We start from the raw sequence: 26,976 nt of genomic DNA on the forward strand, positions 1-26,976 counted from the left end.
CAAAATCTAATTTCCAGTTTTCGTCACAATCTACCATCACACCAAATGTAAAACCTATCCATCCAGCTCACTCTCGAAATATCTTGTTTACCAACAGACACCCAAACGCTAGTGAAACGAGAAAGGGAACATTTTCGAGAGAATGCCTGATATTTCCCTCCCCTTATTAAAGGAAGAAACCTTGAATGTCATTCCTACTTGAGATGTCGTGTTTCTAAGTATTATAGTATTGTTGGTATAACTAGTATTATGCAAATTAGTACCTCATTAATATAATTTTCAGCTATTTATGTTTGTGTACGACCAGTGCCAAGCAGACACAACTATCATACACATAAGAAATATAACTTCATTAAACACAAAAAGTTTGGGTCTTTGATGTTTCTTGAGTAGAAAACAGACCAAAGAAAAACAACGTAAACATTGCTATCGTCTGGCGAGGTTGTTTTCCCGCCTTTTTTTTCTGGCGCGGGACGATTCAACGCAACCCGCAGCAAGGTCCAGAGATTTGTTTTGCTCTAACACGTGATTGGTCTAGGAAAAGGGAACTGAATAACGTTACAGAGATGGCAAAGCTATTTGCCAATACATAGACGAAGTGTTGTTGATGTAGGCGGTGTAGTTTTTTTATGTTTAGCCATACCTAGTATGGCTCAACATATTGTTTTTGTTCACGTTCTTCTTCTCCTGCCAAATCTTCAAATGGATTCAACTCCGCCATTTTTTAATCAACCGACCTGAAATTTGGCATGGAGGTAAAGAAGGCAAATACCCTCAGGTGATTTTAAAATTGCTTTGAAACAGGCCTTAAAATCATTTTTATGGAGGTTTTTTGGGGCATTTTTAGGCAATTTCTATATTTTTGGCTCCTGTGCCCTGGTATTACAAGCAAGTGACCTGAAATTCGGTACAAGGGTGCCTTGAACATGTCCCTACAGGACTTCAATCACATTTCTGGTTTACATCACTTCAAAATGCTTCGTTTTGGGGACTTTTGGACCCATTTTCAGACCAAAAACGGGTCAAAAGTGGTATCCCCGTTCCATGTTCTATTTGCTTCTGGCCAAGGAATCCATGTTCTATCTAAAGTTCCGGGCGTTCCATTTGCTGCTGGCCAAAGAACATGTGTTCTTTTCAGGTTACCTGAGGTCATGTTGCGGGTACACATGCAAGCCTTTGCAGTAAGAAGCTCTTGGCGTCTCGCAGAACTTGTAGAGAGAATTTTTTTGCACGGGTGATTTTGGAACAGTCAATTTATGCATCGGGAGGGAGATTGGCAAAGTATGATGCTCTCGCAAATGTTGCCTTCCTACATGCAGTTAATATTTCGATTTGCCCAGGGGTTATTTTGGGACAGCCCACTTCTTGCATGGGGAGGAGTATGGCTAAACATGCTGTATTTGCTCAGGGGCAAATGACGGCCTTTCTAGTTTCGTAATGATTTTGTTAGTCGGGCCGCATTCACTACGTACGTCGGGCCGCGCATTTAATGCGTAGTAGCCTATTTCCCGTGAAAACATGAGCTGGGATGCGCTAGATACAATCTAGCCTCTACCAGGCTCCGTTCTATCTGCTATACAGGGTGGGTCCGCTATACAGTGAAGCTCCATTTCGATGGACGTAATGGAGCTTTACTGTACAGCGGACCTACCCTGTATAGCGGAGTACCTCGGCTGATTTCTACTATTTTCCCAACGATAAGACGGAGCCTGGTAGAGGCTATATATAATCCTTCTCACATGACGTGAGAAGTACACACAGTCAAAATTTTCCGGCAAAAAAAACGCTAAATTATAATAGGCTACAAGCCATATTTACGTTTTCTTAACTTCATCGCCAACTTTTGAAGAGAGCAAATTACACAAGCGTGTCTGGCGTAGCACTAAATCAGAAGGTACATTCGCGAAAACGTCTCACAGCGTTTGCCGCTTGTAACGCGGAGCGGGAAGGGCTCAAGAACAGTACTAGTGAATTTCTTATCCATGTTTGTTCTTAGACGAGCGTGTTCAAAATTCATTCATTAAAACCTGACCACTCGCAACCAGTGATAGAGCGCCGTAAGTTGGAGCGCGTAAAAAAAACGTGTTGGCCGTTGCTCGGGCGACCGCGAGCTACGGGCAACCTGTTGAGCTCTTCGAGCTCAAAAATCTCCGCCGAGGCCTCGCTGAATTTAAAGGGAAGCTAAACTTAAAATTGAAAAGTCTACTATACTTTGCAAAATATACCCCAAAGTCAAGTCCTCAATTGTCACAGTTGTCCGCCGTAGTTCAGGGCTCTTCTGTCATTTGTAACTTGGGCCGTTCTGACGGGTATTTGCCTGATGATTTAATTAATCAATTCGAAGGTCACAATATGTGACGTCAGGTCTCAGCATTTTCCATACTATGGACAAGGATTTTGGATCTGGCTTGCATGAGAATGGATTTCAATGAATTTTTCGAATTCAAAGCTCACTATCTCCTTGATTCCCTCGAATTCGTCGGAAAATTCCTCTAAATCCAAATCCATCCTCAGGAAAGCCAGATTGAAAAGCCCTATTCACTTTGGTTTGGAAATGCTGAGACCTGACGTCACACATTGTTCAATCAAGGAGGTTAAAATATTTCCTATTTTAACCTCCTTGGTTTAATGATCTTCAATTATCAGGCGAGTCGCCGTCAGAACGGCCCAAGTTACAAATGAAAGAAGAGCCCTGAACTATGGTAGCCTGGAGTCCAGCCTTATTAGCTTTAGACTAAAGCTAACTAGAGTTCCACGACCTCATACCTTCGCCAAATGATTTAACCTTTATGACTGACGTATTAGGAGTGTTTCTCATCAATTATAAATCATACCAGTTGATTGTCTTAAAATGTAACAGGTCCAAAGTACGAGCTTAACAAATTATGAGCTTAACAAAGAAGGTTATGCTGATATTTATCATCAATTATGCAAATGAGGCTCTTATTAACATAATTTGATTCAATGATGTTCACATTCACATAACTTCCCGATGCCACAAAAAAGTATTAAATGTATGAAATTGCCGTCATTTGCCAGTGTGGAATAATTCAAGGTAGTCATTAAGTATGCAAATTAGGCCCACATTTGCATATTTTCTATCTATTAACAGTCCTATCTTCCTCAGTTACAATTTGAATAGTCATATCATGGAACAAACCGGATTTTAAAAGTTGCCTCATTAATTATGCAAATTACAATCTGATTTGCATAATTATCGTCCAATCATACTAAGCATCACACAAGCTATCCACATACCAAAAATCAAGACCATCCATCAAGGCCATCTTGTTGTAGTATTTTCTCATTAATCATGCAAATGAGGTCTTCATTTGCATAGTTCATATCAATTTATATTTCTCTCTTCCTCAGTTACATATGTCACATGTTTCAGTGTCCTATCATGGAATTTGGCGGATGTATAAACTTTCCTCATTAGTCATGCAAATTAGATACCGATTTGCATAAGAAGTATCTAATCATGTTCATCATCACTCAAGCTATCTACTTACCAAAAATCATTACAATCCATCAAGCCCTTCTTGAGTTATTCCCTTTTAAAGTCAGACGCAAAACCTGCTCCTGCAGTTCAAAAAAAGCCGCTAGGGGGCCCAAACCCGTACCACTTACTCTCTGTCGAAGGATCTATGTACCACTAAAAAATCAGTTCCATAGCATGTCCAGAACACGAGATATCAAAACAGGAAGTTCCGCTGCAGTACCGTAAGAAGCCGCTAGGGGGCCGTTGACGTTACTGAAATAAACATGGCGCCTGGCCGGGTCACCATCGCCGATCGCCATCAGTAATTCTAGTGATTCCGTTCCCTGGGCCATTAATACATCATTTCATGCCAAATACAGCAGCCTGTGATGTTTGCTCATCAAAGCAGAGTGTATTCCGGTAGATTTCAGCATCCTTCATCATGGTGTATTCCGAGGTATTCCGGGTGTTGACTATACCACCGTTTTTAGGGGTGATAAACGGTAAATTGTAGAAATAGTAAAATAGAAAGCGTAATTGAAAGCTAAAACTGGCAATATAAAGTCAACTGTAACGTTATTAACGTTACATTTAACACGATTTATACGGTTAATAACGCATACGGGCATCTGTTTTGTATTTCTTTAGTTTAAATATTCTCCAGGTCAATGACTGATGCACTGTCCCAACATGGCTGCCAAAGCTCGTAATGTGTTTAATAAGAAGGAAAATCGATGAAATCTGAGAGGAAATCTGCGGTGACGTGGTGCCTTGGTGTCAGTATAGCTGTGTGCTGCTGTCTGTCGATCCTGTACAGCTTCTTACCGCCCTTTCTAAACCCTGGTAAGCTTAGATTTCCCTACTACGATGGTTTTCACACATTATATTAGGGGAGGGGGGCGGAGTTACTAGTATCTTACTCATTACGTGAAGGAAAGTCACATGAAAAGCCAAGTTTTAAAATTACTAATGAACGTTGGCTGAGTCAATCGTAGAATGAAGTCACAGATTTCCAAAATGGCAGAAGTACCCAAGAAACGAGTTCCTATCCCAGCACACGGTGTCCAAATGATGATGGGGACTGACTTCCGCACTGGATCTCCAGTGCATGCGGAGCGTACCGGTAGATCCGTTGTTTATAGATTTGGCTTCTGAGGGAAAGTGTTAAAGTAACGTAAGATCAGAAATGCAGCCAGTACTGCATGCTTGAGAGACGCAAATATACAAATGTAACTGCCTCCTTTGTCAGTCCTGGACAAGCAGTACGGAAGTGGTCGTCAGAACAGGAGCTCCAGTACTGAGACTTTCTCAGTACTGGAATTCCTGTACTGGGCAGCTTCAGTACTGGGAACCCTCCTGTCAGGACTGGAAACCGAGTGCTAACATTATTTTCATGGCTGCATGTCTTCGATGCTTTTTTCCCCACTTCAAAGCTATTGTTTGGAAAACGTTCGAATGAAGAAAAAAAATACAGTATCACATTCTGTTACGTTTCAACGACGACAACATACTAGTATCCTTGTGGCTTGTGCCTTTATTGGGAGAAAACGTACACTGAAATAATAATGTACTTTATATTCAAATACCTACCAAAATCTATGCCCATAACCAAGGCACAAAGCAGTAACGTAACATGACCTATTTACGTGCAGGAGCAGTTTACGTCCGGTTTGGCTCATGTCCACATGTCGCGGTGTATTATGCCAAAGCCTGTTATCATGAGCAATAAAGAACGTCATAAGTATGATCCTTAGCCATCTCTCTCTATCATACAAAACAATGAAAAATGTTTACGTCCAGGGACATAACAGAATGAACTCCTGAACCAGTAACAACAAGTTGCACGGAAGCGTCACGCATAACGTATTTCATATGTAATTCGACACCGCGTACTTCATCATGTTTTTGGAACTTGCACGATAGCTAGTATCTTTTAAAAGTAGCTGACGTTAAACCTTTCTTTGATATTCAGACTATCCATGGTGATTCGAGGTTTGAAACTCTTACCAGTTTTAGGAAGCTTTGATACAACGGTTATTACAACCTAGCGACCCCCACACCGGAGGCTATATTTGCACGACAAAGCATAATTGCCATGCGTTTACCAAGTGAACGCCACATGCCGCGCATGTCGGGGAAATTCACAGATAAACGCTGATTTCTTCCATCGCGTCAAGTAAGTGGCGGGACAGACATAGTAATTTTACTATCATTTGTCTGTAGACTACTTTGGACAGTTACTGTGCATTTTTTTCTGGTCTATGTTCTTCAAGCATAGCGGTAGAAAGGAAAAGATGAAGTGGACGATAATGGGTAACCCTAGCAGAATTCTTCGTCATATACCTCAGTATAAATACATGCTCGCACGGCGTTGAATAGGCGGATAAAAACTTACAGACCATGCATTTGCTTTTTAGGAGAGCTGATATTTTTGACCATGGGTTTAAAATTTGGCTCTGTCCGCGCGGTTTTAAGATAAATACGTTTTGAATAAATCGGACGTTAATTGGTTATGTTACGTTACCACCTAAACGTTAGTATGTACAAGCATTAAAATGTACAGACAACTAAATCCAAAACTGTCCAGTCGTTACAAACAATGGATCATCCCAGTACCGTATATAGAACGTGAGTACAGGACGCTCAGTTCCGAAATAATTTGAGGTCTCGGCTTCCAGTACTGAAGAGTCACTATTTACTGGTAAATCCAGTACGGAACCCGTTACATCCGTAAATCGGCACTCGGTTATCCAGTGCTGAATGACCTCCGCACTGGGTAACCAGTACCGAATGATCTTTGACCTAGCCGGAACGCAAATCCGTACTGGAACCCGAGTGCTGAGAGGAGTTCAGCTCTGGAACCCGAGTACCGAAACAAATTCAGTTCTCGACGTCCAGTGCTGACGAAGCTTCGGTACTGGAATAAAGCCGTTCCGTACTGGAATTCTTGTACCGAACTTCCTTCCGTACTGGGGGCCGAGTATCGGCGGCATTTTCTCCACGGGTTCCGTACTGGGCGCCCAGTAAGGAGCCGGTTACATCTGTATATTTGCTTGAGAGACTTCAGGCGTGAGTGTTCAGAACACTGTCTAAAAGCTTTAGCCTGGATGCCAGATCCCCAATCTCTAACATATCCATCGTTTGGGAGATATGTTAGAGATTGGGGGTCTGGCATCCAGGCTAAAAAGCTTTGACAACCCCGCGTTCAAAGATGACGCATGATCATGACGACGTCAAAAACTTTCTGCCCCATAATGGAGCAGACTGACCTCAGCATGGGAGGATTTGAACTAACGTAACGTTAAATAAGATATATAACTTTATAAACGCTACCAGTTATCGCGGGCTACTAGTTATCGTCGGGTCAGGCTTTTCAGCGAATGACAACAAATGCCCACTAGTTCTGGCCAATTGTGTACGAATGTCAGTTTGTTTTTGCTAGGATTAGTAGGAATGTGTTCAGGTTGTGCTCCCATTGATTAACCCATTTCACCTTAGACCCCGTTCACACTCAAAAAAATGGATCGTATTAAACATTTATCCCGATAGAATTAATCCGATCGCGATTGATATTTGTGTTCACACTGCTCTTCACCAAGTGGATTAAAGTACACTGTGATTCTAGTCCTATTGAAGCACGCTACGTTTCACAGAAGTACAGTCAAACCTGTCTATAGCGGTCACTCAAGGGACTGGCCAAAACGAGTTTTAATCATATGAAACAAAGTCCTTCGCAGCAAAATGCCACCTAGTTAGTTAAGAACAAAACACATGTTGCTCAGTTGCCACTTACTGTTCCTTTTCGACCGTTTTGAAACATAAAATCGTGGCGATAGTTTTCCTTAGTCTGTTGTTGTTTCGCTTCCCGCTTGTCATTATCAGCTTCTACCATTATGCTAATAGGGTACTCAGAAGAAGGTCGCTCTTTTGATGGCTTTCTTCTTTTCAGAAAATTGCAATAGCCCAAATTTTACATCATATTAATGTCATTCATATTTCGTTTGAAGCTTTTAATAAAGTAATTATCCTCAGTGATACTTTGCAGCAAAATATGTTTAGCGCATTATACCTCCGAAACAGTGGTGTCTTCCGTTGACCTTTGTGCTGCTGACTATCAGCGCCATTTTGAAAATTGCGCGAAACACGTTTTGACTTTGAGCACCGGGGAAAACGGATATTGGGCCGGCATTCAAACATTTCCCGAACTTACCGCATCAGCTACATGTGCGAGTTGTATTTTCCAAAAAGCTGCTGTAATATTTGTCCAGTCGAAATGCACAGAAATGGTCAATTTTGCTACGATGTACAAACGCAAGCCATGTGAAGAAAATTATACTGACTTCGCGTCAAACCATGGATTTTCTAACAAAGATAAAACATTCTGGTTTTCTTTATTATCATCCTATCCAGTTGAGTCCACATAAATTTGATAACTGCGTGAAAAAATGAAGATTTTGAACCCGGCGTGCGGTGGCGATGCGGCTTCTACCGGCGCGCCGTGACCGTTATCGGCAGTGTTACTGTACTCGCGGGACTGAAAATCGTCTGGCCGCGACCGCGTTGGACAGGTGGCCGCTATAGCCTAATTCTTAATGCTTATGTCAATGGGAAAAATCCAAGGGACCGACAAAAAGTGACCACCATGGGCAGGTGGCCGCTATGCAAAGGTGACCGCTAATACAGGTTTGACTGTATACTATGTGACGGTTGTTAAAGGTCATAGGTTGGGGTCAAAGATTCGGCATCGGTTTGCTACAAAATGGCGGGAGTCCACCAATTTTTGATGATTTTGTATCTCTGGAGAATGTTCTGTAGCTGTTGAAGTGAAGGCAATGGGCGGGCTATGGTCGCAAGAAGGCGTGAACGACAAAGGCTTTTGTATATTGGCCTAGCTGTAGTACAGGTAATGAATGCGACAAGAGTTGTAGACAGGACAATCTGGGAGCGTGAACGCGTGGTTTGCATTCACACTCGATATTCGATAGGATTTGATTTGATTGATCCTCCCCAAACTACCTCCGGGAGGTGGATTCAAATGATCCTATCCAGGGAAAATCAATCGCGATTCGAGCGTTTACACTGCAAAAATCAATCACGATCAGATCAATTCTATCGCGATAATACGTTTAATCCGATCCATTTTTTTGAGTGTGAACGGGGTCTTAGTTTCTCCAAGGAGGTCCTATAACCTCTTTGTTTTTTTCCAGAGTAACTTGTCAATAAGTAGCAATACTACTTAAGCTTATACTAGTATTTCCTGATGTTCATAGACGAAGCCATCCAGGGTCAGGTGAGGATGCCTTTTTCAAAAGAGGAGTTACACAACTTTGGGGCTGTGGACTATGTCATCTTTGGTGGGATGTTGGCCATCACTGCAGCCACTGGACTGTACCATGCATTTGCAGGGGGAGGTCAGAGGACAACTGCCAAGTATGTTTTAATTAAGGTTAATGACCCGCCCCTAGGTGTATATGGTGTCATAACGCCTGGCCATGTGCTATAACCACCATTATATCATGACACCATATACACCGAGGAAGAGGCGGCTCATTAAGGTTATTATCATACATGTATATCCTCTCCAAACTGACCTATATAAGAGTAGACAATTCCTGTATGACACATAGATCCCTTATACTATTAAGAAAGCATTTCAGAATTTATATTTGTCCTTTTTGAATAGAAGATGATAGATTTCATTTTGAAAACCAACATTTTCATAGATAATATTTAATAACGTTGCAATATTGGCATGTCAAATCTTTTCCAAATCTATTATCTATTACGTATCATCATTCCTCCATGCTGGATGTCCTTCTGACAATATTAATGCTGTGGGCGGCTCCACTTACAGTTCCGCCCTTTTAGATTTGACTTGTAATATTGAAATGGTTTTTCTATTTTGTCATATGCAAAAGATTTGATTTATTCTAAGATAGTAAACATTTATGGGAACAAATAAACATTATACGAATGTTGACAAAAAGATAACCTCCCCCTCTGCATAATGGGAGGAATGATGATCACGGGTGTGTTATGGCGTCATAACACATGGGCAATGGAGGCTTCTGATTGGTCGACGCCATCTGGCTAGGTGATAATACCTTTTAAGAACCTGGTCCTGAAAGTTTTCTGTTCATTTTTTCTGATATGGCTGTTTACCTTACATTGGTTTAATCAGTTTTAAATCTAGTTTGGTCACCATATACTGTCCTGTGGTCCACCCAGGTACCTGATGGCTGACCGCAGCATGTTCAGCCTACCCGTGGCCATCTCGGTGCTGGCATCGTTCCTGTCAGCTGTTACCATCCTGGGTTTGCCCTCGGAGATCTTTGTGTTCGGTGTTCAGTACTGGATGGTGATCTGGTGTTACTTCATCACCATCCCAGTCACTGCCATCTTCTTCATTCCTGTGTTCCATGGCCTGGGACTCACAAGTGCTTATGAGGTTAGCAAATTTGTTTACTTTTGAGGTGACACATTTTCCCAGAGGTTTTGCAGTGTTTTTAAGTTCCAGACGGAGGCCAAAGTAAGGTGCAGGTAACTTTAGGAAAGGTGAATACAACACAATATGCGTTATGCTAATGAGGACCTCATTTGCATGGTTTATGCAGATACTTCATATTTCCCTCACAGTAAATGCTATGGATGTCATATTGGAGGTGTAGATAGCTTTAGGGAAGGTGAATACAATGGTATGTGCGTATGCTAATGAGGGCCTCATTTGCATAATTTATGCAGAAAATTGGTTCTTGGATGTTGTACAGCTCCCAATCAGGTCCAGTGAACTGGTATCCACCCCTAGACTTGACGTGTGTATTCATTTTGTGTCTTTCTTTTACGAAAGCCCTCGTCTCCTCAGGCTTGATTCATTGGAGCAGATTTTTAATTCTTTCCCTGTCGCTTCGTATTTTTCCTGAAAAAAACAGAGAACCAACAAATCAGATTGGTGTGGCCTGAGCTAAAATTATCTGGGGAAACTACAAGCATGTGTAAACATATATGATGCTGTCTATCACAAGTGTCCAAAAAATATTGTCGACTATGATGTATATTGGCGAATTTTGCCGAGGAGGAGTACAGCTCCCCACCGAAGATGACTAGACACTGCTTTCTATTATTTTGTACATCATGTTTAGCGCTTAGTCTATTATCGCTCGCCTTGCAGCCTTCGAAATACCCGTCTGCAAATTGCATAAAGATTTTCAAGATTGCAGAAGAAAAATTAAACAATCTGCAATTTTGCAGAAGAAAAAAAATTAGACTCAGGATTCAATGGCTCTCAATTTAGGAGATTATATAGACTTACTAGTACTAACTAAAGCAAACTGGCGGCGCTGTAAATAAACTGAAGCACACAGCACCGCGCGAGATGGCGGCGTTTCGGTGCGTTCCGACTGCCTGGTGCTACTTGAGGTCAGTTTTTTCGGGGGGGGTTTCGACACTTTCCGTGATAACTTCGGGGACGAATCATGTGAAAAAAGGTCAAATTCGTGCATTTCCATCAACCCTCGCTTATCTCCGCGGTCACGATCTCGGGGTCGGCAAAAGTGGGGAAAATAATTCCCGGATGTTTTTCTAGCGTAAACAAGTGTGTTGCAAGTTGGGATTTTTTCAGAGCCCGAACTCGGGGCATGGGCGCAATGACAGAAGGAACAAAACGGTGGCCACTTCTTTAGCCCATGGTCCTTGAAGCCCAGATGGCAGCGATGAAGTTGAGAACTACTCGGATAGATATTGAGCACCGCCTTGTGTGGAAAAGGCGGAACATTTTCTCATGTGCCGACACAGTGGGGAGGGGGGCACCCACGTGAAAAACTAACATCGCTGGGCCGTCTCTGGAGTCTCCCCGAATGTCCGAAGTCGGAGTCCAATGTTTGAAACCGATAGCGATGTCTATTGGTCAATTTTGCTGACCAGTTATCATAAAAAATCAGATAAGCCGAGGTGCTGGAATTGAAGAGGTTCCCGTGTGGGAACTGCACCACCTATATGGTGCAATTCCCGCACGGGAATCTCTCCACCTAGAAGCACATCACCACTTGGGACCGACATCGCCGTCACAGGTTTTCACTACTCATGATCAGTACCCACATTGTATACATGGGAATTTCACCACTCACGGCCAACATAGCCCATGCAGGAGTTTCACCAGTCGTGGCCGGCATAATGATTTGTCCGTACGGAGATTTCACCAGTCGTGGCCGATATTGCACTGACGCAAATCTTCACACCAGACATAGCCTTTTGGGGCCACAAATACCCTTTTTCGAGCCACAAACGCACACTTTTGCTGACATCTTTTCACCATGTAATTAATGTCTTGTAATCATGGTACTTACGGTGGGCAACCAACTTTCGAATGGGTTGGATTTGACATCAGGAAAATTCTAAGAACGCTCCGCTGTCAAAAACAATCACTAGAGATGCTATTGTTTATTCCCAAAACTCCTTCATATTGTGTTTTAACTCTACAGGTATACAGTCTACAGATAAAGGGACGACTCCTTGTGAAACAAAATAGCAAACCGATGAATGAGATGAAAAAAACGCAGAGACTTTGTCACCGAGAGCTCGGAGAAAAGAATAAACAGATAATGCTACATTTGTACCTTTAGTGTTATCAGGCTGCATAAGAATCTTCAGTCTTTAAAGCGTGGTGTTGACTACTTCATCTGTTGCTTTCATCGGCCTACAGTAAACTTCACTGAAATAAGAACTAAGAGTAAACTCCGGGCACCCGCGGCAGCTAAATTCAAACCCACGCTCGGGAAGGGAGGTCACATTTACAAAGAAAACGATAGAAACTTTCCTTCCCGGACAGGAAACAGCACGCTGTAGGCTTATTAGCATATCACCCACTTCCGTCGCTGGCGACGGTTCTTCTTTAGACGAGAAAAATACAGCCACGCACCCCCCCCACCCCCGCTGAACGTCGTGCGACTGGGTCCGAGGTGGTTGTGACGACGATTCCAGGATTCCCGTTTATTGCCGTCGTACGATTATTTGATCCTCTTTATACGCAAAAAAAATACCAACGTCGTGACGATAGGTAGTCGCACGACTGTATATCATCGTCAGTGTGTTAAGTTAGCCTTAGTCTTTTTAGATGGTATGAATTTGATACCACCCAAAATTGGAGCTGTGCACCTCATTTTTTTTGCTGTGGGTGCACCTGTGCATCCAGATATTTTTGTATGTTCACGCAAGGACACATACTAGTACCCCCAGAGGTTTTTCCATTTTCTTTATAAATGCCTTTAAAATGATTTTATTGAGGACTTTTGGCCATTATCAGACCAACATCGTACATTTGGGCCCCCTGTGCTCTGGTATTACATCCAAATGACCTGAAATTTGCTATGGGGGTACATTGAACAAATATTCAAAGAACCCCATTTGCACTTTTGGCATACAGCCAAATCTGCCTAGGCGACCACCTCTTCAACGTGACCACCTGGCCATGGCGACCGCTTTTTCTCGGTCCCAAAAATTTTCCCAATAGGCACAAGCATTAAGCGGCCTGCCCAAGGCGACCACCCGTCCAACGCGACCACGACGAATTGGGACTGCACAGAGCACAATCCCTGCCAATGGCGACCGTTTTCCAGCGTGTGGTGACATCAGATTCTGCTGTCAGATTTCGCGGAAATGTTTTTAAGACCTTGAAGGACAAAAATATATGAATAGCATCGATTCCTCCATTAAGTGTTTTCATAAAACGTTCCCACTTTAAACATTGTAAATACAAAGGTTTGTGAATACTTAAATATCAATGTTGTGCCCATCGCAATCTTATAGTTTACCGCAAGCTCGGTTTGAACTCAATTTTCAATACCATCACGTGGTGCATGACGTCAAAAAGTCAGATTTCACAGAAATTACTATCCATTTCTTGTATTTTCAACAAAAATGTCTCTGTCTTACTACATTCCACCAGAAAATGACTTCGCGGAGGGCAAAACGTTGGTCGAAACATGTTGTTCCTTGGTTCGCAACGCCATCTTGGTTTCAGCATGGCATAACGCTGACCTTTCTAAAACACAACACTTCTGTGTATGAACATTTAGAATACTCTCGTTATCGATGAAAATTAATATTTTTATTTTCTTTTTATTTCTATGACTCTCACAAACCTTAATTGGGCGCTGCTTGCTTGTAATCGCCGACGCTGTGCGTTCTGCTGCACTGTTACCTTTCGATGTGGTCGGCGGCGGTATCACAACTTTCCGTTTTCATCCTTCATTTGTCAGATCGAAAACTTTTTGCCCCTTTTATCCGGCGGTCGGAACCCAAAAGAAGGCTGGGGTCAGCAGGTGTTTTCTAGGGATTTGTCTTAGGCCTTAAAACCTAGATTTTATGTGCGTGTGTGTACTCAAACGTAACGTGTGAATACGAGAGGGCGCTGCAAGATCATAGAGGCAGACATTTTTTTAGTCAAAAGTATGACGAAATAATGAAAAATAATGAAAATGATACAACGATAACAGAAAATTTAATTTCTGTAGGATCTTTCTGTCAATGAGAATTGAACCTGGTGGGGGTCATGCTGTATAAAATCACATAATTTTCCATTCATCTAACGTAACATGACCTATTTACGTGCAGAACCTACTTACGTCCGGTTTGGCTCATGTCCACATGTCGCGGTGTACCGTATTTTCTCGATTTAAGTATGCACCCTAATTAAAGTTCGCACCCCCGATTTGGGCAAATTTCCAGGCAAATTTGCGGCCTTGAAGCGTAAAATTAGAAAACCCGAATAAAGTACGCACCCCTTCTCCGGGCCGATGTCACAGTTGAAATGTCCCGACAAGTACATTGTCCTGAAGGCAGTTTCTACCACAAATGATTGTTTAAAAATATGTTTAAGTCGTTTAATAAGTGATTGTGTCGTAGCTCGTTTTCTAGCTGGAACTTTTCATGTTTCATCCTTTATAAAACATATTTACAACACTGGATCAGAATGATGTGATCAGAAAACACTCTCCCGATACTGACAATATATAGTTATTTCTTGATATAATAGAACGTCTTCGGTGGGGGAAAGCGCAAACCACGCTGGGGGCCTCGTCTTTCTCTTGCCAGCTCTGTACATAGTAAAAGGGAGGTCGGTAGTACTCGATACTCTCACAGGGAACTTGCTGGTTGAAGTTCAAAAGGTAGGTCCGGCCCTTGGTTAAAAACTTGCGTGAATTTGTACAGGTTGAAAACTGTACATGTATCTGTAGCTTGTGTTGTACATGATAACGTAGCAGTGTTTATTTCTTTGTTCTGTCCGAGTAGAGTAAGAGTCAATTGGCTCAACAGCGCATGACATCATTCTTTGAATTTCACCTTGGGAAATCGTATGCATAACAATCATTGCCACATGTATGTTCATTGTTCCACTCATGCACATGTACATGAATGTACTGTGAATGTGGCTAGTAAGGATTCGGCCGATATGGCATGTAGCAATCCCTTTACGTAGTCAGCGATTTTCTTCAAGCCTGTGGAGTGAAATAAAGAGTACATTGAATATTCTGTAGATACAAGTCAAATGTTGCATATAAATGTACTGTTCTAGATAAAGTTCACTGTTTTGATGGTTAAATATGACCGTGTTTGTATTCTTTGTGTCCTTGCGTGTGATGTACTGTCCACCCCCCACCCCCACTCAGGTCAGTAAAACCAGGTAATCAGGAAAATTATGCTGGCAAATAGGCTTGCAAAAAAAAAGATTTCCACTGTACTGAGTAATGAAATTCCTGTATGGGCATTGTCGGCCGTGGGTGGTGAAATTTCCGTATGGACCATGTTGGAAACGACTGGTGAAATTCCCGTACGGGCAATGTCGGCCGTGAGTGGTGAAATTCCCATGTATACAATATGGCTACTGAGAAAACCTGTGCAGGCGATGTTGGTCCCAAGTGGTGACATTCCCGCACAGGCATCCGTGCTTGTACATGCTTCCGTGGCAGGAATTTCACCTCCTATATATGTGGTGCAGTTCCTGCATGGGAACCTCTCCTATTCCCGTACTTCTGCGTAGCTCTAAAAATCGATGTAGCCAGATGCTTGAAAATAACGCAGTCAGGATTGGGTTGTATGCGGTCCCAATTTGAGACAGTAGTGGCCACATTGGGGAGGTGGTCGACTTGGGCAGGCCGCTTAATGCATGTGTCTTTCGGGACAGAAAAAAAAGAGGTCGTCATGGCCAGGTGGGCGGGTTGAAAAAGTGGGGATGGGGCAGGTTTTACTGTAGTTCCATGTTATTATACTACATTACCTACTATACATGTGTCTTCCTTCCAGTACCTGGAGCAGAGATTCTCTATGTCCCTCCGTGTAGTCGCTGCCTGTCTCTTCATCGTACAGAACACCTTCTACATCGCTGTCATCCTGTACGCACCTGCACTGGCATTGGAAACAGGTACCACTGCCCCCATACTCCCAGCATGCACTTTTGTTGTACAGTACTCACCCTTGGGAGCAGATTCTGCAGAACAGGCCTATACATTGTAAATGTACATATCGTCGTGATAGTCAGCATTAGCTTGTGGCCAAGCATTGTATCCGTGTCAGATTGCATCGGGCTGCCGGAATACTTGATTACAGTCAAAGTCCGCCTTAAACCGCGCCAGCCCGCCTGCCGCTGCTCTCATCCGCCAGTTCCCGAGTAACTTGAAGTTCCAACCCTAGTAACTCAAGGCTGCAAGCACCCCCACCCAACCCAGCACGTCTCCATCCTCCATGGTGCTGCTGGAGAAGGCAGGTGCCCAAGTGCATGGGTCTCAAGGCAGCAACCTGAGATCCACCCTAATCAAACTCACGCAAAGGCTATTTGTGTCAGAACCAACGAGCCTCAACTTCCTTACCATTCTTTCTTGTCACCCAAGAACAGTCTGACTCTCAACCTAATATACCGGGGGTTCAAACCTCAGGTCCAGAATTTGACCTATGTTTTCAGCAGCAGGGTCTTAGACTGCTACTGTAACAATGTTGTATGGTTCTCTTCTTCATTTTTCAGTGACCAAGTTTGCAGTGTGGAAAACAGTTCTGATCACAGGCATTGTGTGTACAATATACACATCTTTGGTATGTATAAATTTTATATACGGCTTGTTATCTCCATGAAAAAAGACTTTTTAATGGAGATATGAAAAATAATTGTTTTGCGTGTGCTTGCTTGTGTGTTTGCGTGCATGTGTTTGTGCGTCTGGATGCTTAAAGTCAGCATAACTGAAGAACGTCTAGATGGATTGTAATGATATTTGGTATGTGGGTAGGTGTTAGGAGGAGGAATGTCAAGGTCGATTTTGGGCCCCCTGGTATGTGTCACTGGAACTGCAATGGCGTTTTTGTCAACATCTTCTAAGGAGAAATACTGAAGAAAGGAGCAACAGATTTTCATGTTATTTAATATGCAGGTAGCTTAGACAGAGATGTACACAGTGAAGTGCAAATTATGCAAATTGTGACTTAATTTGTATAAGTAATGAGGAAAATCTATATATTCATTGTAGGCATGCTATGAAATTTATCTTTTATATAGAATTGTGAACTAATTCTCCTAAGATAGTTTAGTAATTGTGCATGTAGGTAGTATACTAAAACTGATTGCCATGTTAGTTGTGCAATGATTCCTTTTCCAAAATGTTTCAATCTAATCAGGATTTCTCCAAGTAGAACTGGAGATTGTCCTAGACTCCTAGTAGAATCGACGTTTGTCCTAGGACGGACTCTGATTGCTATCTGTCCTAGGACAAACGCTGATTGTCTTGAATCGCAGTCTCTACCTGTGTACGCTCCAACCAAGGAGGTTAAATATCCTCCTTGCTCCAACGTGTTAAGAGTATGATACATGATGATAATCATACTGTATGTATGAAAATGGTGTAACATGGTTTCATACAATCTTTAAAATCATGGATTTGCAGCATGATCTTAATGATGTTTCATTGACTTTGTGTGATTTACAGGGAGGAATGAAGGCCGTGATCTACACTGATGTCTTCAACTTCTGTGTACTGTTTGTCTCCTTGGTAACCATAGTTGTCATGGGAACAGTGAGAGCAGGAGGCCTGGGGCGTGTGTGGGAAATCAATGCTAATCACTCCCACCTCAATTTCTTTGAGTGAGTTTGTCCTTTTTTGTTGAATTCCCCAGAAAATGCATGGTGCCTTATGAGCTTATTGTAGTGTTCATACTCGAAGAGAATATAAGAAGAAAAAGTATTGTAAATTTTGTCAAGGAGGTTAAAATAGGAAGGAGAGAGCTCGCCTATTGACACCCACCGCGGCCTTTTGTTCTGCCCCGACAAATCCCGTTGAGTCGCATTGTCCGGCAGCCCCGACGGCGCCGCTTTGGTGTCGCCCTGGGCCGCTAATTTTCCCGCCAGTTCCGATGCAAATGAACCTAAAATGACGTCTCGGCTGGCGAAAATCTCTGAGTGCCGCCGAGCTGAGGCGGACATGCCTGCAGTTTCCGAGGATCTCCTTATTTGGTATGCGTATTAGAGCTGCGCAGTAGCCAACAATGGCGGCGGGTTGAACTGGCGAGTGTTGTGATACGTGAAACTCTGTTGTGCGACGAAAAATGGGCGAGTTACAGCATTTTTGTGTGTATTGCAAGGCTCGAAGTGAACATTTTAGAACAGAAATGTTGTCGTTTTGTAGAAATTATGTGATTTATTCTGGATATGCCTAAGTATGTTTTAGATGGTTGACTATCACTATAGGCAAATCGGCCATTTTTTCGGCAATTTTAATGTAGAATATGAAAGTATAATACAATGGATTAATGAAAAAAAGCATGTTTTATTGTTTTATTGCCTCTACTAATCCTTACAACAGACAGAATTGTAGATGAGTGCAACATTTCTTGAAAGTACACATTGGTAGCTTTCCAATGATACACCTTGGCTTTATGGGGTTACTGTAAAGCAAAGTAACTAAAAATGAGCAACATCAAACTAGTACCCCTTGTTTGGAAGGTGTCTGGGAACCCCAGCAGTGGGGGCGTGTATTGGTATAGAACTCCAGCAGGACAAGGGTTAAAAGATTAATTCCTCAAAATAGCTAAAATTGAACTTACGACTGCCCCTCCACTAAAACTCCTAATCCCTGCGGCACTCCGATTTGCAACTAAACAATGGAACAGAACGCTGGCGTGCCGCTGGTGTGCCGCGGTGGATGTCAATTACAGTTTTGACGCTTGCGGCCCACTGAGGACAAAAGGCAGTAATTTCAAACTCTTTCCTTCCTATTTTAACCTCCTTGATTCATAGAGCCAAAATTTTGCAGCACGGTGAAAATCAAGGTATCTTTTGGAAATGCTGGCAGATTTATAATAAGATTTATGATAATTGGGTAATAATTATTGCCATGACAGTGAATAGATCTGATGCTAAATGTCTAAATGAAAATCATTATCTTGTTGAACTGCAGTTTTGATGGAGATCCCACTGCCCGGCTGTCCTTCTGGTCCCTGGTGATAGGGGGAGCTTTTACAACACTGCCGATGTGGGCTGTAAGTCAGACATCAGTTCAGCGATTCCTTACTGCAAGATCACTGAAGGAGGCAAGGAGGTAGGTTCAAAGACTTGTTATAGTCAAAGTCTCCTCCAGTAGATCACACAAACATAATAGCATCAACGGGATGGTCGGGAAATAAGCTCATGTATACTCTAAAATGAAACCACCGTGAAAGTTTCAAGATTAACAGTTAAGGCCACATCAATCTTTTTTGTTGCTTTTCAGATTTTTTCAGAAAAAAAGCGTCAGGGAAAAAAAAATTGAAAAAAGTCTAGGGTATGATAGAGGCTTACGTAACATAAAGAATAACTTTCAAGTTTGTTCAGGTTTTCAGCTCTTCATTGCACTTTTATGCAATGAATCCATTCCTTTGATCTAGTGCTAAAATGCCAGTGTTCACGTTTGACTTTACCAATGTAGTTATTCTTCTATTTCTATGGTAGTATCAACTTATAGAACTTAAACAAAAATTTACAATATCCTAAATTGAATTAGTACAAATTGGAATAGTTGGAACCTCGTCAGGGCCAGTAGCTTTGTCCTGTTTTAGGTTACGCAGGATCTTGCTGATAACCTTGGGTTTAAAGACTATATTGTCCAACTTGTGCAAAGTTCTAGCAGGTACTTCTGGAGCACGGTCATCTGCACCCTCAAGTCTGCACTTCTGGGCTAGTCTGCACTAGTTTTTCAGCCTTCTCCCTGGCAGTGGTGAATGTGTCATATATCCTGAAATGATGGTTTATTGTTTTGCCAGGTTGATTTCAACTCTTGAATCTCCTGGATTTAGGTGAACTAGTGTTATTCATTTTGAGAGTATAAGACTTGATGACTGATATGGTCTCTGCCCCCCTCCCTCTCCAGGTCAGTGTGGATAAACCTCCCAGGTAACATCATCATGGTGACACTGGTGGCCTTCTCTGGGATGGTGCTGTTTGCTTTCTACAATGGTAACTGCTTTGTGTATTTCTAACACTGGTCTTGAAATTGGAAAATGTAATGGTTTTATTTCAGCTATTTGTACTTAGCATACCCTTATGAAGCATGTGCCTCTGTGAAAATAGGCGTCCACTGACCTCCAATGTGTCCCGAATTATGATGGCAGACGACCTTAGACGGGTTGTAAAACTCCTGATGAAACATCTTAGACGATCTGAAGGGCCTGGAAACGACTGGATGCTTCTAGATTTATGTTTTATGTTGTCCACGTTGTAAACCTCTTGTAATGAGGATGCAATTTGTGTAGTTTCATGTCCGTGAGGCCCATAGTGGAATATTGGCAGCGCCACACCCATCCCTGAGCCCCAGCCAGGTGATGGAGAGATAAGGAATGCGGAAAAAGTCCCATCCCTGAGCTGAAAGCCAGGCAAATGCTTTTCACGAGCCTTAACCCTCAAACATCCAAACTTTTTTTGCGACTAAAATGACTGAACGGGGTCAAAAATGACCCCAAAATGTTTCGTTCAGTAAAATTTGCTCACTTCACTCAGGTGTGAATGAGTACCTAGCATTCGTTAGGCACATCCCTCGGATAGGACGTTAGATGGAGGTCCCGTGTTTGAGGAGAGTCACACCTTGAGCAGGTAAAAGAACCCACCACATCTTTCGAAGAAGAGAAGGGGCATGCCCCGATGTGGATCAAAAACATTCCGGCCTAAATGGGGTAGGGAATTTCCCGAGCAGCCTTCGTAACCCCTGCTTCTCCAGTGAAGTCATGCGTGTCTCGAGCAGTGATGTTGATGACCTACATGTAGGGTGAAGAGATGCTGTAACAGTAACAATTAGTTCATTGCTTATCATTATTAGATGAGTGGTCCCCTACGGCCTTGCGCTGAGCGAGTTTGTTAAAAAAAATCTCCCTTTTCACTTTTTTCGCTGATTATCATCCGTGCATTGCTTCATCAATGTAAGAGGAATGTTTGGGCATGCTTAGGTATGAATTATTCATTATCATAATCTGATCAGAAGGACCATGTTTTGAATTAACCCTATTTAAATTAGGCCCACGCCATATTTGTTGCATATCTCCTGAACGGCTTACGCTAGAGCCACCAAACTTGGTTACTTTTCATAGAATGTCCTTATAAAGATTTCAAATTGATAAAGTAAGTTCATTGTTTTTCGTCTTGCCATGGCAACAGGTTTTTGACAGACGTATTTTACAAAATCTCCTAATTTCAGTCCAAACAATGACTTTTCAAGGCTTTGTTGGTACACCACAAAAAATGCCATACCCATACCTTAAATCTCTTCCCATACTATTCCCAACCTGTGCCATCACATTTCGCCTATTTCTCCAATACTTCCTCTCCCCAAAGGCAAACTGCAGGCATTACGTGCTAAATTCTCCCCTTTGTATACTCCTGCACTAAATAGCATATGTACTTATTCATATAACTCCTCTAGTAAGTCAAAATTGGGTTAATTGATCACATCTGAGGTGCGCAGGTACAGGTGTAGCGCTGCAAATAGTCATTTATTTTGTCACTTCTCCACATTAGACACTGATGGCAAAGGACAAGAGACCCACCCTACACCTAACTACACATCACCTGACCAGGTAAGACCCACCCTACACCTAACTACACATCACCTGACCTGGTAAGACCCACCCTACACCTAACTACACATCACCTGACCAGGTAAGACCCACCCTACACCTAACTACACATCACCTGACCAGGTAAGACCCACCTTACACCTAACTACACATCACCTGACCTGGTAAGACCCACCCTAACCTAACTACACATCACCTGACCAGGTAAGACCCACCCTAACCTAACTACACATCACCTGACCAGGTAAGACCCACCCTACACCTAACTACACATCACCTGACCAGGTAAGACCCACCTTACACCTAACTACACATCACCTGACCTGGTAAGACCCACCCTACACCTAACTACACATCACCTGACCTGGTAAGACCCACCTTACGCCTAACTACACATCACCTGACCTGGTAAGACCGACCCTACACCTAACTACACATCACCTGACCAGGTAAGACCCACCCTAACCTAACTACACATCACCTGACCTGGTAAGACCCACCCTACACCTAACTACACATCACCTGACCTGGTAAGACCCACCCTAACCTAACTACATATCACTTGACCAGGTAAGACCCACCCTACACCTAACTACACATCACCTGACCTGGTAAGACCCACCCTAACCTAACTACACATCACCTGACCAGGTGAGACCCACCCTACACCTAACTACACATCACCTGACCTGGTAAGACCCACCCTACACCTAACTACACATCACCTGACCTGGTAAGACCCACCCTAACCTAACTACACATCACTTGACCAGGTAAGACCCACCCTACACCTAACTACACATCACCTGACCTGGTAAGACCCACCCTAACCTAACTACACATCACCTGACCAGGTGAGACCGACCCTACACCTAACTACACATCACCTGACCAGGTAAGACCCACCCTACACCTAACTACACATCACCTGACCTGGTAAGACCCACCCTAACCTAACTACACATCACTTGACCAGGTAAGACCCACCCTACACCTAACTACACATCACCTGACCTGGTAAGACCCACCCTACACCTAACTACACATCACCTGACCTGGTAAGACCCACCCTAACCTAACTACACATCACTTGACCAGGTAAGACCCACCCTACACCTAACTACACATCACCTGACCTGGTAAGACCCACCCTAACCTAACTACACATCACCTGACCAGGTGAGACCGACCCTACACCTAACTACACATCACCTGACCAGGTAAGACCCACCCTACACCTAACTACACATCACCTGACCTGGTAAGACCGACCCTACACCTAACTACACATCACCTGACCAGGTAAGACCCACCCTAACCTAACTACACATCACCTGACCTGGTAAGACCCACCCTACACCTAACTACACATCACCTGACCTGGTAAGACCCACCCTAACCTAACTACATATCACTTGACCAGGTAAGACCCACCCTACACCTAACTACACATCACCTGACCTGGTAAGACCCACCCTAACCTAACTACACATCACCTGACCAGGTGAGACCCACCCTACACCTAACTACACATCACCTGACCTGGTAAGACCCACCCTACACCTAACTACACATCACCTGACCTGGTAAGACCCACCCTAACCTAACTACACATCACCTGACCTGGTAAGACCCACCCTACACCTAACTACACATCACCTGACCTGGTAAGACCCACCCTAACCTAACTACACATCACCTGACCTGGTAAGACCCACCCTACACCTAACTACACATCACCTGACCTGGTAAGACCCACCCTAACCTAACTACACATCACCTGACCAGGTAAGACCCACCCTACACCTAACTACACATCACCTGACCTGGTAAGACCTTACACCTAACTACACATCACCTGACCAGGTAAGACCCACCTTACACCTAACTACACATCACCTGACCAGGTAAGACCCACCTTACACCTAACTTCACATCACCTGACCTGGTAAGACCCACCTTACACCTAACTACGCATCACCTGACCTGGTAAGACCCACCCTACACCTAACTACACATCACCTGACCAGGTAAGACCCACCCTACACCTAACTGCACATCACCTGACCAGGTAAGACCCACCCTAACCTAACTACACATCACCTGACCAGGTGAGACCCACCCTACACCTAACTACACATCACCTGACCAGGTAAGAGCCACCTTACACCTAACTACACATCACCTGACCAGGTAAGACCCACCTTACACCTAACTTCATATCACCTGACCTGGTAAGACCCACCCTACACCTAACTACACATCACCTGACCAGGTAAGACCCACCTTACACCTAACTTCATATCACCTGACCTGGTAAGACCCACCTTACACCTAACTACGCATCACCTGACCTGGTAAGACCCACCCTACACCCAATCATATGAGAGTGGCCCATTTTTTTATCCGTAGGACCTTACCTTTATTCAAGGGAGGTGAGTCTATGTGTAGGTTACATTTTTGCAAAAATTTGTTTTTCAGTTAATGCAACTAAATGCAACAAAAGGTACTAGCTGTTCATGATGACTTTCTTTTTTGTTTTTCATGTAGTCACCTTCTGCGAATTGATTTAATTGTTTTTTTTCCAGATCCTGGTGTATTTTGTGAGTGAGGAGTTTGGCAGTATCCCAGGTATCCAGGGTCTGTTTGTGTCCTGTCTGTTCAGTGGGACACTCAGGTGAGGCATGGAATGAATGAATGAATGAATGAATCGATGAATGAATGAATGAATGAATAAACGAACGAACGAACGAAAGTTCCAGGACCGTGACTGTCACCATATGATGTTAAACTTTCAGATTAATGTATTATGAGTGTTCTCATTAATTATGCAAAAATTTGCATAAATTGCATCAGTTGATTATCTTCTTCACCCAAATAACAGAAGTTATCCAATGCGGGACATTCTTACCGAAAGGTCCTAATTTGCATATCCACATTCATGTTACTTCCAAATGCCACAAGACATGAATTTTCTGTCATTTACCACTATGGATTTATAGCATTTTCTCATCAATTATTCAAATCAGGTCTTCATTAATATAATTTTACATTATGTCATGTTTGAATAATCTTATCATGGAATGCTGCAGGTTTATAACTTTTCCTCATGAATTCTGCAAAATGGATTCTGCTTTGCATAATTACTATCTGATTATGTCAAGCATCACTTGAGCTATCTACATACCAATGACCATGATGATTCGTCACCCCGTTCTTGAGATATTCACTTTCAATGTCTCTAACAAAACCAGCTCCTGCAGTTAAAAATAGCAGCTGGGTGGCCCAAACCTACACCACCTACTCTCTGTCCTTAGAGCTATATATCACTCAAAAATCATGGCCATGGCATGTCCAGAACACATTCAAGTTAACAAATGGAACCTCCACTGCAGTACCGTAACAAGCTGCAAGGCGGCCCAGAATCTATTCATTGTGAGGTCTCATCAAGACCACCCCACACACCAAATATTAAGACAATCCACTTAGGAGTTATAATGTTCACACACAGACAGACACATGCTCTCCAAAACATTATTAACCTTTTTTGGCAAACGTAATGGATGAATGAATGAAGGCATGTGAATGGATGGCTGGCTGGATAAATACATGAATGAAGAGACCATAGATTTTGATGTCTTACTTCTAAGCCTTAACTGGGCCTTTTAGATATTCTTCAGTGTCCAGATATTGTAAAATTATAAAGCTGTATCATCAGGCCCATTGGTTCCCAAATCAGCTGTGTGTTGGAACATGTAACGTTATATCATCTTGTATCTTTTTGTGTTGGTATGCTTTATCTATTTATGCTGGCTTATGCTCTCAAAAATGTAAGCCACCTTTCACATGAGGCATAACCTACAGCACAGTCTTTGGGATATGCATCAAGTCCTTTAGTATACAATATACCTTGCCAGATACCTCACAGCATATTGCATGACACCTCTTGGGAATCAGTGGGATACCTTGCTGAATTTCCAAGAAGCCTTTTGGGATTTTGCAGGCCTTCTCGTGCATCCTGCATTAGGCAGAGGAGATGTGGTGTGAGACCTTAGGCAGAGGAGATGTGGTGTGAGACCTTAAAATCCAGTGTAGATTCCGAACTTGGCCGTTGAGATACAGGCAGAACTGCGTGGTCACTGGCAAATCTGTTCCAAATCAACGGAGCAGCGCCATGATGACAACTTAATGTGCTGTCTACGGCATCACCTGAAACTTGTTATAAGGTCCTCCCAGGAGTCATTTCACAGACTAATACAAGATTTTGTTTCTTAATGAGCAGTGTTTTACCTTCTGGAATTTGCTGTACAATTATGTGTGTGACCCTTTTTATGTGTAACATGTTGCAGCAAAGGCCAGTTTGCAACATGGTTTCCAAGATTTCAACCCTGAACTTGCAAAATTTAAACTATATCAGAACAGATTTTCCCCCTAAAGAAGTTAACTTTGTAATAATGTTGTCATTTGTACATTGTTCATGACGTTCACATTCAATCATGTACCTGTTGTAGTGTGAACGTTTTGATCTCTGAATGTGAAAATGCTGCCATCTTCCTTTCTTGTTTATGTGCCAGCCGTCACAGCACCAGGTTACAATAGCTCATGGTTTCCTTGTAAGTAGTAATTTCAAGGCATGTAGTATAGGAAATTCAATATTACAATGCTAATATAAGATGTTGGTGTTGCAAAGAACCTTGACTCCATGTGAACTGCATAGCACTTTTGTAGAATGGTCTTGGCCATTTACGAATGATTTAAAGCCACACCAAACAGAAACACCCAAAGAAAAGAGGATTAGCAAGGTTATACACGCCATTAAGTTTTTCGCTGCATTGTAGGCAACAAATCTACGTAGTCTACTGGTGACTACATCACTACGCAGTTCTTTATGTATTGACTTGTCAGCCAAGCTGGAGAATGAACATAGAAGCCGACTGCGAGACAAAATCAGCACCCCCCCAAGCCCCCCCCCCCCCAATTGTAGTTGTGGTGTCATGACGCTGTAATGTAATGTATTTTTCTATCCGTCTTTAAACTAGTGTTGCAGCCTCAGGGTTCAATGCCCTTGCTACCGTTACCCTTGTGGACATCATTCGACCAATCAGGAACCGGAGAAGACTGATGTCATCAGCAGGTAGTACTGCAGGTCAGGAGGCCAAGGATACATGGATATCCAGAGGACTATGTGAGTCAAACTGCTAGCATCTTTAGGGATTGTTTTGTATTGCATAACAGAGATGAAAGAGATACTGTCATAGTGATGATCCGTCAACCCCTTGTTGAGTTATTCCATTTCAAAGTTAGAAACAAAATCGGCTCAGATCCTCCAGTTCCCCAAAAGCTGCTTGTCGGCCCAAACCTGCAGGACTTAGTACTTTCCTTCCCAAGACCTATCTGCCACTAAAAAATTATGACTGGAA

The 26,976-nt window shown here is 42.8% G+C and overlaps 1 protein-coding gene across 1 annotated transcript in view; it reads left to right on the top strand.

Annotated features, from left to right (window-relative positions):
* The first annotated feature begins 4,142 nt into the window (after positions 1 to 4,142).
* LOC136440567 (sodium-dependent multivitamin transporter-like) overlaps positions 4,143 to 26,976 on the top strand; it is a 38,840-nt gene continuing 16,006 nt past the window's right edge. Inside the window, exons 1-11 of the mRNA XM_066436639.1 lie at positions 4,143 to 4,324; positions 8,752 to 8,911; positions 9,710 to 9,929; positions 15,779 to 15,896; positions 16,494 to 16,561; positions 17,446 to 17,600; positions 18,913 to 19,053; positions 19,861 to 19,946; positions 21,498 to 21,556; positions 24,145 to 24,233; positions 26,596 to 26,741. Coding sequence (XP_066292736.1) covers positions 4,216 to 4,324; positions 8,752 to 8,911; positions 9,710 to 9,929; positions 15,779 to 15,896; positions 16,494 to 16,561; positions 17,446 to 17,600; positions 18,913 to 19,053; positions 19,861 to 19,946; positions 21,498 to 21,556; positions 24,145 to 24,233; positions 26,596 to 26,741 — 1,351 coding nt within the window. The 5' untranslated portion in view covers positions 4,143 to 4,215. The remainder of the gene's footprint in view (positions 4,325 to 8,751; positions 8,912 to 9,709; positions 9,930 to 15,778; positions 15,897 to 16,493; positions 16,562 to 17,445; positions 17,601 to 18,912; positions 19,054 to 19,860; positions 19,947 to 21,497; positions 21,557 to 24,144; positions 24,234 to 26,595; positions 26,742 to 26,976) is intronic.

This window comes from Branchiostoma lanceolatum, chromosome 8, assembly GCF_035083965.1.
Source record: "Branchiostoma lanceolatum isolate klBraLanc5 chromosome 8, klBraLanc5.hap2, whole genome shotgun sequence".
NCBI lineage: Eukaryota > Metazoa > Chordata > Leptocardii > Amphioxiformes > Branchiostomatidae > Branchiostoma > Branchiostoma lanceolatum.